Source organism: Bos javanicus, chromosome 6 (assembly GCF_032452875.1).
Source record: "Bos javanicus breed banteng chromosome 6, ARS-OSU_banteng_1.0, whole genome shotgun sequence".
In the NCBI taxonomy this organism is placed as follows: domain Eukaryota; kingdom Metazoa; phylum Chordata; class Mammalia; order Artiodactyla; family Bovidae; genus Bos; species Bos javanicus.
In genome coordinates, this window is record NC_083873.1 from 116,210,832 (window position 1) to 116,224,333 (window position 13,502).

Sequence of the window (13,502 nt, forward strand, 5' to 3'; positions counted from 1 at the left end):
CCACGGGCGAGCCTGGCTGCTGCATGTTTTTGTGAAGAGGGGATGGTCCCTGCCCGCTGGTCTGAGCGCAGCCCCGAGTTATGCTGGCAGGAACAGGACCAGAGCTCAGGGTTGGGCACATCAGCTAGAGGTGACCAAAGGCGAGGACTGCTGTAGGAAGACACTGGTATTTTTTCAGATCTGAAATTATGCTTCCAGACGAGGCGTGTGAGAGAAACAGCAGACCCCATACTCGTTTCACAATCTCAGATCAACCTGGGACAGCAACGCACACCAGTGAGCAGCACGCCCCACAGCCCACACAGTAACCCTGACCTTGGGGCCACGGTGCCCCATTCACATGCCGGGCAGCCTGCCAGGGCCTGGGAGGCAGGGCCTGCGGGGGTGTGCGGTCACAGCTGCTGCAGCAACTACGCGGGGGGCGGGGGGAGGGGGGCGGCAGCAGAGACTCAGTGTGGCTGCACCCAGAGGCCCCAGGAGAGCTCCCGGCCGACCTGGCCCTGGCCCCTCCACCCCAACACTCCCGCCTGTCACTTCCCGCAGACGGTGGGGCTGGGAAGGAGGGCAAGCGTGTGCGGTCACGTCCTAACAGAACTTGAGAAACAGCAGGCTGGTCAAGATCCTGCTGTCCTTGAGAAGGGAGACTCAGGGTTCCCGCCTGTTACAGCTGGGGAGGCATCTCCTGGACAAACGGAGGCACAAGGACGCTTCCCAGAAAGTTACATGTGCAGATGCCCTCGACCTCCTGCCGCGGTGCACGTGCTCTGCAGCTCTGGGCTTGCAGAGGGCACTGCCCTGGAGAGGCGGGGTGGCGAGCAGAGGGGGAGCAGGCCAGGGGACTCGCGGAGGAGGACCCTCTTGCGGCCAACCACAAAACCCGAGCTTTCAAGCAAAACTCACAACTCCGGCAAACGGACACTTGGCACTGGGCCTGGAAGCTCCTCCGCGTGTAGGGGCCCTTCCGAAGAGGTCAACAGTGATGGCGGCGGGGCTGGTCCACACTGAGGACAGCGCTGCTGAACTGGACACTGCAGACCATCAGGCAGCTCTGCGCAACCCACTCAGTGAACCAGGGATTCCCAAATGATCAAGGTCGGATGCTCAAAAACCACCTGAAGGCTGAGCGACCCCAACAGACAGTGACGGAGCAGAGTCCCCTCGCTCGGGTGACAGTTTCAGGCCCACCTTGCAGCCAACCGCCAAGAAGTACTCGGGCTCTGGTAGACTGCCTCAAAGAATACCCACAATGGACTGAGAAATCTACGAAAATATTCCTCCCCTTCCCAAGTAAATAGCCGTGTGAGGCCCCATTTTCTTGAAAACTTCAACCGAAACAGCCTGACAAGCTGAGCACAGAGGCAGACACAAGCAAGCGCGCGTGCTCCGTCCAGCCAGACGCCGAGGCGTCCGCTCCGCGCACGGCAGCGCGGCCCTCGGGGCTCCCCCCGCGCAGGAGTGGCAGGCTCTACTGGAGCGAGGCTCGAGGCGGCCCTGGACCCGGAACCCACCTGCAGGACTGGCTTGTTTCTACCGAGGCCTGCCAACTTCAGAGTCACACAGAGACCCTTACGCTCAAGTCTTCAGAACCACCAGTTTTGAAACTGACTGTATTTGTTTCAAGACACTGTTTTACCACGAAGAAAGCAGCTTCATTTAATAACAAAATGTGAGCAATGAGGACCACCTCCACAGACTGTTAGTAAACCAAGGAAGCAAAGAGGGCCTGTTTCTCCTTCCAGCCAGCAGGTGCGCCGAGGCCGTCGAGGCCAGGTCCCAGGAGATGCGTCTCCACCACCTCCTCCTGCAGCCCCTACGGCCACGGCCTCTCTGAGGCGGTCAGAGGCCCAGGGAGAGCAGGTCTGTGTGTCCCTTTCACCAGGACTGGAAGACGCCCACGGGGGCCGGCATCCCACCTGACCACAAACCCCTCCTCAGTCCAGCGCTGGGCAGCCCCCACGCCCTGCCCCACCCCAGCACGGCCTCTGTGCGCGCAGCACAGCACTCCGGCCCCGCAGAGACATGCCCCCATCATTGCGAACCGTTTCCTCCCCCTCACGCTGTGCCCACGCTGTTCCCTGGGCCCCAACGTCCCCACACGGTGCTCCTGCTTCTGTGCAGCAACCAAGTCCTGAGGGACGGGAAAGAGGGGAGCAGCCCCCGCCCCCTGCCCAAGGAGGGGAAGCAGCCCCCACGCCCCGCACTTCGCCCGAGCAGGGGACAGCTTGACAGGCTGTGGCCCCCCGCAGACGTGGCGCCTCACCAGCGTGCCGAGGAAGCTGCTGATGGTGCGTGCGGCCTGGCACAGGGCGCCGTACTCCTCCAGGAGGAGGGAGATGAATTGGTGCGCCTGCGGCGGGCCCTGCAGGCCAGACGGCGGCTTCACTCTGGATGCGGCTGACAGCTGCCGCAGGAGCCGGACCTTCATCTCCAGCACGTACTCCCGCGCCTGCTGCTCCAGCCGCTGGTACAGCTGGTAGGGGTCCCGCTCACAGAGCCTGCATGGGAGAGAGGCACACTCACCTGCAGGGCCTGCTCACAGTCACCCCCGACGGGCGGGGCGCCCCGAGCTCATTGCGCAGACAGGGAGACTGGCGCCCGCTGAGTGCCCTGTCAGATGGGGGCGGGGCGGGGGTCGCTCACGCAGCCAGCCAGCAGGGGGCAGAGCGTGCGCAGGGGAGCCAGGCTGGGATGCCAGGAGACCCAAGCGCTGTCTTTGAACACGTCTGTGCTGCCGGGTGAGGAGCAACAACCCCAGAGGAGCTGCCTGGGCAGGAGGCCGGCTCGTCCTCCTTCCTAGTGACTCAGTCTACAGTCCAAATGGGCTGGTACTGTTCTCATCACCAGAGAAATCTTAAGAAACAAATTATCCCACCAAAAAACTAAGTGATGAGATAAAACGTGTCAGCTGAAGATCAGAGACAACAAATCAGGACATGCCCCCAATCAGGCCACAACAGCAAGTATCCGTTTCACGAATTTCCTTTCTAACATGGAGACTGTCAGCTTTTACAAACTTGTTCTACAGTAACTGGCAGGACTGTGGTTAAAGAGCCCCCTGGCTTTCACTGTGCACTTCTGAGGAGCCTCCAGATGGAAACCGATGACACCGGAGCAGCAGGCACGGGCTCCGTGTACCGCCCGCCACCAGGAGCACCACGGGAGCTCGGCACACGAGAGCAAACCCAAGAGCAATACGGCTCCTGGACTCGGACCACGGCCCCTCTCCCCGCTGGGCACCACGCTGGGCAAGATAGAGAGAAGCTGTCACCTATTTCACTTGTGCTTCCAGGCAGCTCAGTGGGTAAAAACTCTGCCTACGATGCAGGACACACAAGAGATGCAGGGTCAATCCCTATGTCGGGGAGATCCCGTGGAGAAGGGAGTGGCGACCCACTTCAGGATTCCTGCCTGGAAAACTCCATGGACAGAGGAGCCTGACGGGCTACAGTGCACGGGGTTGCAAACAGTCGGAGACGAATGAGCGACTGAGCACATTTCATTTTTAACTCATCATACCAAACCACCTTGGCTGTAAAAGACAAGAGCCAAATAAAAACAGAACCCTGTAGCCTTATTAAAACCATGGCCAGAGAACAAGAAGAACTGAGCAATTCCCACTGTGGTTAGTTCAATTCAGATCGACCTGTTAGTTTTTAAATGTAGGATAACAAGTATAATTTTAATTACCAGTATAGAGGCTGCTCTCTGAAACAACGCACTTCATCTCTTAAGGAGGGTCACAGAAGTCTCAGACGACACGGGGGCAGCAGGCCTTACTGGGGCCGAGTGCCTCCTCTGTGGTGCCCTGTGCCTGGGGACTGGACACGCTGTGCGTCGTCTCTTTCTCCATTTCTGTACCTTACATGTTTAACCATGACCACGTGCTCCTCTGGCAGACTTTGTAAAAGTCCTGACTGAGGCAGAAGGACGGACACTCTGTGGAAGCTCTCCCAGCCGCACGTCCGACAAACACTGGTCCCGGCGGCAGGGCTCCAGGCACAGCGCGACTCCAGGCAGCGGGGTAACACAACACAAAAGAGGGGAGGGCAAGGAGGGGTGGAGGCCCTTGGGGTCAGGTCCAGTGGTCTGAGACAGTGGCTCTCAAGTCTAATTCGAAGGGCTGCTGCTGTTGTGAAGTCGCTCAGTCGTGTCTGACTCTCTGCAACCTGATGGACTGCGGCCCACCAGGCTCCTCTACCGGTGGGATTCTCCAGGCACGAATACTGGAGTGGGTTGCTGTTTCCTTCTCCAGGGGCTCTTCCCCACCCAGGGACAAACCCTCGTTTTCTGCAGTGGCAGGCAGATTCTTTACTATTGAGCCTCCAGGGAAGCCCAACGGGAAGGATGGAAGGGAGAAAAGAAATCTGAGTGAGGAAAACACTCCAGACAGAGCGAAAAGCAGAAACCAGCACCATCTGTGGCGGCAGCATGAGAACCGGTGTGGCTGGAGTGCGCTGGTGGGGTGTGAGCACAGACTGGGGGGCCAGGGTGGAGTGCTGGACGCCGAGGGCCACGGGAGTCACCGCCAGCTGCATGAGCCCCAGAAATGGGCCCCGCACATACCCTTCCTGGCGTCTGTGCTGGCGTTTGAAACAACAAAAAAAGTGTCCTCTAGACGTGAAGAGCACAAAAAACACAGTACATACAACACATGTGAAAACATGAGACACACAGACCTCAGTCAGGGGCTGGAATCCCTGCAGCTCCACAGCACGGTCCCTCACCAGGGCGCTGCCGCCTCCCAGACCTCAGCCGCGTGCAGGGCACCACCACAGCTTCCACCACAATGCCCACCCTCACTATTATCCGCCGAGCGCTTCAACTGTCTCTGCTTTACTTCGGCCTCTTCCTAAGCACCCACAGCTGTGAGGTTATGGGTCTGACAATCAGGTTATACATATTTTCCTAATATTCACCAGGAAACCCAACTGCTAGATAAGGCATATACTGCCTAGAGCCATCTCAGGTGCAACAAATCACTAACTAGTTGCCACTGCCCATGGCCAGTCACCCATCCTGCCTCCAGAATACACAGCGAGCAGGAGCTTACAGAGCCTCAGAGACTGCGAGCAAACCAGGAGAAAAAGACCAAAATGAGAATCACTTAACTCACAGCTTTTATTTGGAACACCCCTAAAGAGAGAAAAAAGATGGCAGGAGCTATGGTGGTGGTGGCGGCTCAGTCGCTGTAACAGGTCAGCTCTGACTCTTGGTGACCCCATGGCCGGTAGCTCACCAGGCTCCTCTGTCCATGGCAAGAACTTCCCAGGCCAGAATACTTGAGTGGTTGCCATTTACTCCTCCAGGGGACCTTCCTCACCCAGAGATCAAACCTGTGTCTCCTGCCCTGGCAGGCGGATTCTTTAGCAGCTGAGTCAGGGGTTCCCCGGTGGCTCAGCTGGTAAAGAATCCGCCTGCAATGCAGCAGACCTGGGTTCAATCCTTGGGTGGGGAAGATCCCATGGAGAAGGGAACGGCTACCCACTCCAGGATTCTGGCCTGGAGAATTCCACAGACTGTACAGTCCATGGGGGCGCAAAGAGTCAGACACGACTGAGCGACTTTCATTTCACCTCACCCAAAGTGTACAAACTGCGTAAGAACAAATCCTGTACTGCAGATGTGCACAAGGCCCCAGCCACACCCCGAGCCCCTCCCAGCGACACACACCCATATGAGCAGGCCAGCAGCTGGCTCCCCAGGCACCACCTGACCCCACAGAGCCCAGAGTCCCTCACCTCCTCAGGGGCGTGACCGCCTCTCCTCCACGAGGCAACAAAGCAGTAGGGCCCGAGAAACCCTCCCCACTGCCCTGGGGCCAGCCAGTGCCCAAACGGAGCGCTACTGCCGATCTCAATGCTAGGGAACAACGGGAACACGTCCGTTCACCTTCACCCACAGGTAACCAGAGTCCAGCAAGATCGGAACCGGAGCCTTGACCGGCCCGTGTGCCACTGCCGCGTGCCTGAGGCCGCCCCTCGAGGGGCCCGCTGAGCACCGGGGGCTGGGGGGCCGGGCCCGGGCGAGGCGTACCTGTCCACCAGCTCCTTCACCCCCGCCCTGTCGGGCACCAGGGACTGGTCCTGGTCGTCTGCGAGCGGGGTGCCCGCCTGCCGGTAGATGCAGCGGACCGTGTAGCGCACCTCCGACCAGTAGTTCTGCAGCTGCTGGGGCTCCCGCTCCGCCTCCGCTGACATCTCCCTAGGGACACAGGCATCGGAGCAGAGTCAGGGGGCCGAGGGGCCGACCGGCCCGGGACACCCCCGTGCCCCCGGCCCACTCTCCTCCCCATCTTCCAGCGGCGGCAGCCCCCCTAGTCCCCATGTGTGTGGGGCCCCGGACCCAGACCTCTCGTTGATCCGGGGAGCCCCTGCCCTCCCAGCAGTCCTCAGGGCGGGAGAGCAGGGGAGCCTGGGTGGTACCTGCGCTCGCTGCAGGCCTCGCAGGCGCACGCGGGGTCCGCGGGGGCGGCCACGGGCATCGGCTGAGCGCCCAGGGCGAGCCTCCCACCACTGCCAGCCTCCGTCTGCGAGCTGAGTGGGGTGTGGAGAAGGAAGTCTTGACCCTGCTTCAGAGAGAGCGGAACAGACGCGTCACGTTAAATGTCGTGGCCCAATTAGCCACTAACTGTTCAGGAAAACACCTTTTAGAAAAAATGTAAAACCTTCACGTTAAAAAGAAAACGTTTCAACTGACAATGTGTAGGAAACTCTCTCTTGACATTCGAGAATTTTGCCGGGGACAAATTACTTTTTTAACCTTCTGAAAGTCACATCATAACCACGCGAGGACAGTCTTTTAAAAAGAGCAGTTCCCAAACCAGGGCTCTCTGACGACCGAAAGGGGTCGGATGGGGAGACAGGTGGGAGGGGAATCAAGAGCGAGGGGCATATGTATACCGACGGCTGAGTCAAGTTGATGCAGGGCAGAAACCAACACGATATTGTAAAGCTATTATCCTTCTACTAAAAAAGAAAAAAGAGAGCAGTTCCACTCCAGCACCCTGACTGCCACCACCACCCCGGGGGACACCGCCCCCAAGTGACACCCCCCACCCCCGTCACTTGAGACGGTGCTCAGCGGACCCACGGCGGCCACTCTCTGAGTCTGTCCCATGGAACCGAGCGGGAAGCAGGCTCAGACCTGGACCCCCAGCCTGGCCAGCACGGAGACCACAGCCCCGGCCCTGCACACAGACCCCCACCCCCACCTCCTTCTGCCTCAGAACCCGGTCCTGGGGCCCACGCAGCTGCCACTCTGTCCCTCCGGGATGGGGCCTGGACTCTGGTCTGAGGGCTGTGGGCCCCCACATGTGGCAGGAAGGTGCACGCGTGCTCTCCCCCAGGGCTGGCTGGCCAGCGGCTAGCTCCACCCAGCACCCCAGCCGCAAGCAGGGACCCCACAGGAGAGGCTGTGAACCAGAGGACCGCGTTGTCCCGCCCCTGCCCCCGCGGGCAGAGTGGAGTCTCCAGACAAGCCCCGCTGGCCGCAGAGCCGGGCAGACCCAGCGCAAGAAAATCCCCCATGCATGGGGGTGGGAGCAGGGAGCCACCCCCGAGCTGAAGCAGGGCTTGCAGTCACGAAGGAATCCCCGAGAAAGCTTCTACTGTGTGCGAGACCCTGGGATGACTCTGGAGGCAGAGTGGGGACGGGGCGTCACAGTCCCCAGCAGGCAGGCCAGTGCCAGATCCCAGCTCAGTCCAGGAAAACCACAACCTCCTACGGGCAAGAGCCTCTGCTGCGGGCCCACGAGGGTGTCGGGGCCCCAGAGAGCCACAGCGAGACCGCGAGCAACAGAGGCAGCGGGGGCAACAAGGACGCGGGAAAGGCGGCCGTGCCCCCCACCCCGACCCGCAGCCCTGAGCCAGATGAGACAAGCGGGATCTTTTGTGGACAGAACCGAATACCTGAAGACAAGACAATCCCGCTCTGAAGACGCCCGGAGGGGCGATGGTCTGACGGGCAGGGACGGGCAGGCAGATGCGGTGGGTGGGCGGCCGTGCTGGGGGTGGCAGCCGTGCTCGCGCACACACCCATGACCACTGCGGGGCCCGCCCGGCTGAAGCCACCGCTGGCCCCCGGGCCGTGACGCTGCGGTGCCACGAGCTCACACACCGGGGACCCGTCCTCCGAGCCGCGGCAGGTGGTGTTTAAGACACGAGTGAGGTCATGCGGATCCCACAGACAGCCCCCGCTGCCATCAGCACTTGCAAACACTCTGCAGTCCTCCCAGCCTTCAGGGTTCTCGGACAAAGGTCTGCTTCTACATGACTGCGCCGGTCCCTGCACACAGAGTGTGACCCACCGAGCCTGTGACGGCGGTGACAGAAGAATCCCATCAGCCACTCTTCAGCAAAGATGCCTACTCGGGGGACTGGACGGGTGTTGAACCAGCTCTCCGCTCCAAACCTGGCGCTCTCCGCCCTGTGACCAGGGCTCCTCTGCCGTGGCCCCCTCCTGGGCCCGGCGAGCCTGCCAGCCGCAGCCCCCCGCGGCCCCCGCTCCAGGTGTGCCCTTGGAGCCGCCGCCCCCCCGCAGGGCTGCCCCTGTGCACCAGGCGGCTCCCTCTCGGGTCTGCACATTGGGCTCCTGTCGCTGGCTCCTCACTCCTCACGTTCAAGTGGGCCTGTCCACACCAGCGGCGTGCTGCCGGTCCTGATCTGGGTCCTGACAAACTGCTACCTGTCTTCCCCACGACAAGATCTGTCCCGTGAGGGCGGGACCCTTTCTGACCTGCCAGCCACTGCACACGAGCACCAGAGACGCTGCCGGGCACCCGGGGGCAGGCTCAGCCAGGATCCCGGGAAGGAACACCTCCCGCTGACAAGGGAGGAGCGGAGTGCAGAGACCACGTGGTGAACCACAAACGCGCCCCCTCACCGTGTGCCTCTCAGACAGGCTACCTTCAGTCACTCTGCTCTGCCCAAGTCCCACGCAGTTTAAAAGACCCAGAACTTCAACCACATAAGATGCACAATGTCCACAACCAGCAACAGAGTCACGAGGCAGGAAAATACGACCCGTGACCGGGAGGCTCTGAACCGCTGGATCAGCAGGAAAGGCCCCCGTGTGTGTTTTTCACCTGCGTCGTTTGGTTTCTTGCTGAGTTGTACAGAGTCCTCGATATATTTTGGGTATTACCCCTTATCAGATATGTGGTTTGTTATTCCATTCTGCAGACTTTTTCAGTTTCTTGATGGTCTTTTGCTATGCAGAAGCTCTTTATGTGGCCCCAGCTGTTTACTTTTTATTTTGCTGCTTCTGCTTTAGATGTCAAATCCAAAAACTCACTTCTGAGACCACATCAAGGAGGTTTATTTCCTAGGAGTTTCAAACTTTCGGATCTTCCGCTGAAGTCTGTGACCCATTCTGAGCTGATGTTTCTGAGTGCTGTAAGACATGGGCCACGTTTCATTCTTTCTCGTGTGAACATCCAATTGTCCCAGAACCATGTACTGAAAACTGTCTTTTGTCCACAGTTCAACAAAATTACTGATGAATAAATCACAATACATAACACACTAAATTATGTGTGAACTGTGGTTTGTGAAGAGTGAATTAATTACATCAGCGCAAAGGGAAACGGCAGCCACCCAGACAGCACGAGGGCGCGTGTGAACGGAGGCAGCACACGCACAGCACTTCACACGGATCAAAACGGGAAAGATAACTTATGAGAATACTTATTACACACATGCAGGCATCTTTAAAAGGGTTTAAGAAAATAAGGGAATGATAAATATGAGAGGACCATGGCTCTGTCAGAAGGGGAGGGAAAAAAAGATGGGCAGGGAGGTGCACGGTGGCCTGACTTCCAGTGCTGACCGGGGCTTACTATCCCTCACAAGATGTATACTGTACACACGGTCACACACAGATCAAATATGACTTAGCAACAAAAAGGATGTAAATGAAAGGCAAACCCTGACCGACTCCCAGCTCTCCCCTTCGCTACTTCACGTCCCTTCCGAGGCCCCCTCAGCCTCACCGTCCCTCCCGGGTCCACCCTCTCCTCCCCACACAGTGACGCGCCTGAAGCATCAGCCCCTCACGCCTTTTTAAAGCTGAGTGGTTTCTGGCTACGCTGGGTCTTCTCTAGTTTGGTGAGAGAGGTTACTTTCTTTGCGGTACACGGGCTTCCCATTTCGGGGGTTTCTCTTGTTGGGAGCACAGGCTCAGCAGCTGTGGTGCATGGGCTTAGGCGCTCTGCGGCATCTGTGACATCCCCAGACCGTGTCCCAGGATCGAACCCGTGCCCCCTGCACAGGCAGGCAGGCTCTCAGTCACCAGCCCCTAGCCCTGACGGCTCAGCTTCCCCGCCACTCGGTTACTGCTCAGAGTTCAGCCTGGCCTCTGCCCCCACGGCTCTGCTAGCACAGGCCTGGCCAAGGTCTCTGCTACGGGGTGGGATTCTCACAGCAGGGGCTTCTCTGGTTGCGGAGCACAGGCTCCAGGGCGCGCGGGCTTCAGTAACCGAGGCTCCCGGGCTCTGGACACAAGCTCAGCAGCTCCATGGCATGTGGGATCTTCCCAAATGAGGGACTGAACCTGTCTCTCCGGCACTTGAAGGCAGATGCTTTACCACTGAGCCACCAGGGAAGCCCCTGAAATTACAAATCTTCAAAATAAACCCGGGGACTCCACTCGACAGAAGTCAAAAGATCTGTCTGACCTACAGTCAGATGGGTGGGGAGGGTCTAGCAATGTCCAGTTAACAGGTTAAAAAGAGATGTCAGTTACGTCTATACCAACGAAGTTAAAGGAAGAAAGCTGCAAAAAAAAAAAAAAAAAAAAAATCATTGAAATAGAATAAATAAAAGTCAAGTAACTGAGTAAATTTTTTTTAAAGCTGCAAAGGCATAATACAGAAAAACATGGAATATTTATAAGCAGCGAAAGAGTCCATACTTATGGGATCAGAAAACTTAACACTAGAAAGAAGTTAATTCTCCTCCTCCCAACTCGGTGCACCCCGGTCAGACTCAACACGCTGCTTCTGCGTGCATGTCTGTGTGCTGGCGGTTGTCTGCGTGTGCGTGTGTGGGAATGACAAGGTAATTTTCAATTACACAGAAACGGAAAGAACCAAGAGTGACCAAGGCAGATCTGACGAGCACAAGGCAAGACACCGTTCTCTCTGCACACACGTGTCACAGACCCACGGTCATCACAGAACCAGAAGCACAGCGGGCTCGGGAGCCGCGGCGCTCGTCATCACCACGCACTTAGCTGAAGGGTCAGCGCCACTTACAAGCGTCCGTGATGCTGCCAAGGCAGTAACTGTGTTAAACCTCAACCCTTAAGCACGGCTTGTGAATATTCAATGTAGCAAAACAGCAAGTCTTCATGGAGCACTTCTGCGATGCGCCAAAGACCACAGCTGGACACCAAGTGAGCCCCCTTGTCCCGGAAACAGCAACCTGCCCGGACAGAGGGCCCGGCAGACCTATCTGTGCACATTCAGACCTGGACGCTGTCAGACATCTTCTCAAAAATGAACAAAATAAGCCTGCCTCTTCAAGGAAAACAGCTGATGCTACTCGTAGCCAGTCCCAAAACTGGAGCTTTCCAGCAAAAATCAGAAGTTTGCAAAACATGTGTCCATGACTGAGGGCTTGAAAGCACATCCACATGTGGACACCTTTCTGAAGATATCAGTGGTGACAGTAACAGATGCGACTTATGAAAAAAAAAAACAAAGCTGGATGTTGAAAGGCGTCCCTGTCTGGAAGCTCTCCCTTCCTGGGTAACCTATTACTGTACAAACGACCAGCGTGCGGTGCTGCTCACTCACGTGTGGGCAGGAGATTCACTCGGAGTGCCGCAGCTAACCAAGAGAAACTGATACCTGTCACAGTTGGTGTGGCACCAGAGAAAACCCACAGTTATCTGAAAAAGTGATCACATACAACTTCAACCAAACCAACTAACACACAGCAGATAGAGATTCCAGCTGTCGTCTATTACCCAAATGTGAAGATCTGAGAAGAGCGCTACTCTATTATTTTTGTTTTGGAAATAATTTTCATCAAAAAAAAAATGCTTTCAATCTTAACCCTGTGCTGTGCTTAGTCACTCAGTTGTGTCCAACTCTCTGCGACCCCAGAATTGTAGCCCACCAGGCTCCTCTGTGGGGATTCTCCAGGCAAGAATACTGGAGTGGGTTGCCATGCCCTCCTCCAGGGGATCTTCCCAACCCAGGGATCGAACCCAGGTCTCCTGCATTGCAGGCAGAGTCTTTACCATCTGAGCCACCAGGGAAGCCCAAGAACACTGGAGTGGGTAACCTATCCCTTCTCCAGGAGATCTTCCCAACCCAGGAATCGAACTGGGTTTCCTGCATCGCAGGCGGATTCTTTACCAGCTGAGCTGACCCAATGACTCAGCAATTCCTTTGCTACATTCACGTAGATCAGGATGTGTAAACCTGTGCTCCAGGAGCATCAGCAACACAGCAACAGCTGGAAAATAGACACAAGGCAGCATGAACTCACACGGACGGACAGTATATAACCGCCCCAGCTGGCCACACGGCCCACAGCAGCGCCGAACTCAGTGAAACTATGAGGCATGCTGTGTAGGGTGACCCGAGATGGACAGGTCACGGTGGACAGTTCTGACAAAACGTGGTCTACTGGAGGAGGGAATGGCAAACCACTTCAGTATTCTTGCCCTGAGAGCCCCATGAACAGTGTGAAAAGGCAAAAAGATAGGACACTGAAAGAGGAACTCCCCAGTTTGGTAGGTGCCCAACATGCTACTGGAGATCAGTGGAGAAACAGCTCCAGAAGAATGAAGAGACGGAGCCAAAGCAAAGACAACAGCCAGTTGTGGATGAGACTGGTGATGGAAGTTGCATAGGAACCAGGAATGTTAGGTCCACGAATCAAGGCAAATTGGAAGTGGTCTAACAGGAGATGGCAAGAGTGAACACAGACATCTTAAGAATCAGTGAACTAAAATGGACTGGAATGGGTGAATTTAATTCAAATGAGCATCTTATCTATTACTGTGGGCAAGATTCCCTTAGAAGAAATGGAGTAGCCCTCACAGTCAACAAGAGTCCGAAATGCAGTACTTGGGTGCAATCTCAAAAATGACAGAATGTTCTTGATTCGTTTCCAAGGCAAACCATTCAATATCACAGTAATCCAAGTTTATGCCCCAATCACTAATGCTAAAGAAGCTGAACAGTTCTATGAAGACCTACAAGACCTCTGAGAACTGACACCAAAAAAAGATGTCCTTTTCATCATAGGGGACTGGAATGCAAAAGTAGGAAGTTAAGAGATACCTGGAGTAACAGGCAAGTCCAGCCTTGAAGTACAAAATGAAGCAGGGCAAAGGCTAATAGAGTTTTGCCAAGAGAACGCACTGGTCACAGCAAACACCCTCTTCCAACAACACGAGAGACGACTCCACACGTGGACATCACCAGACGGTCAACACCGACATCAGACTGATTATATGCTTTGCAGCCAAAGATGGAGAAGCCCTACACA

General features: G+C 56.7%; 1 protein-coding gene across 3 annotated transcripts in view; it reads right to left on the reverse strand.

Annotated features, from left to right (window-relative positions):
- Nucleotides 1-13,502, reverse strand: part of FAM193A (family with sequence similarity 193 member A) — a 147,017-nt gene that overhangs the window by 55,187 nt on the left and 78,328 nt on the right. For 2 of the 3 annotated variants that reach the window (XM_061421024.1, XM_061421026.1), the window contains exons 3-5: nucleotides 6,423-6,568; nucleotides 6,034-6,201; nucleotides 2,261-2,495 (exon numbers count right to left, since the gene is read on the reverse strand). In XM_061421024.1, the coding sequence (XP_061277008.1) occupies nucleotides 2,261-2,495; nucleotides 6,034-6,201; nucleotides 6,423-6,568 (549 nt within the window). The remainder of the gene's footprint in view (nucleotides 1-2,260; nucleotides 2,496-6,033; nucleotides 6,202-6,422; nucleotides 6,569-13,502) is intronic. The other variant, XM_061421025.1, reaches the window with a different exon arrangement.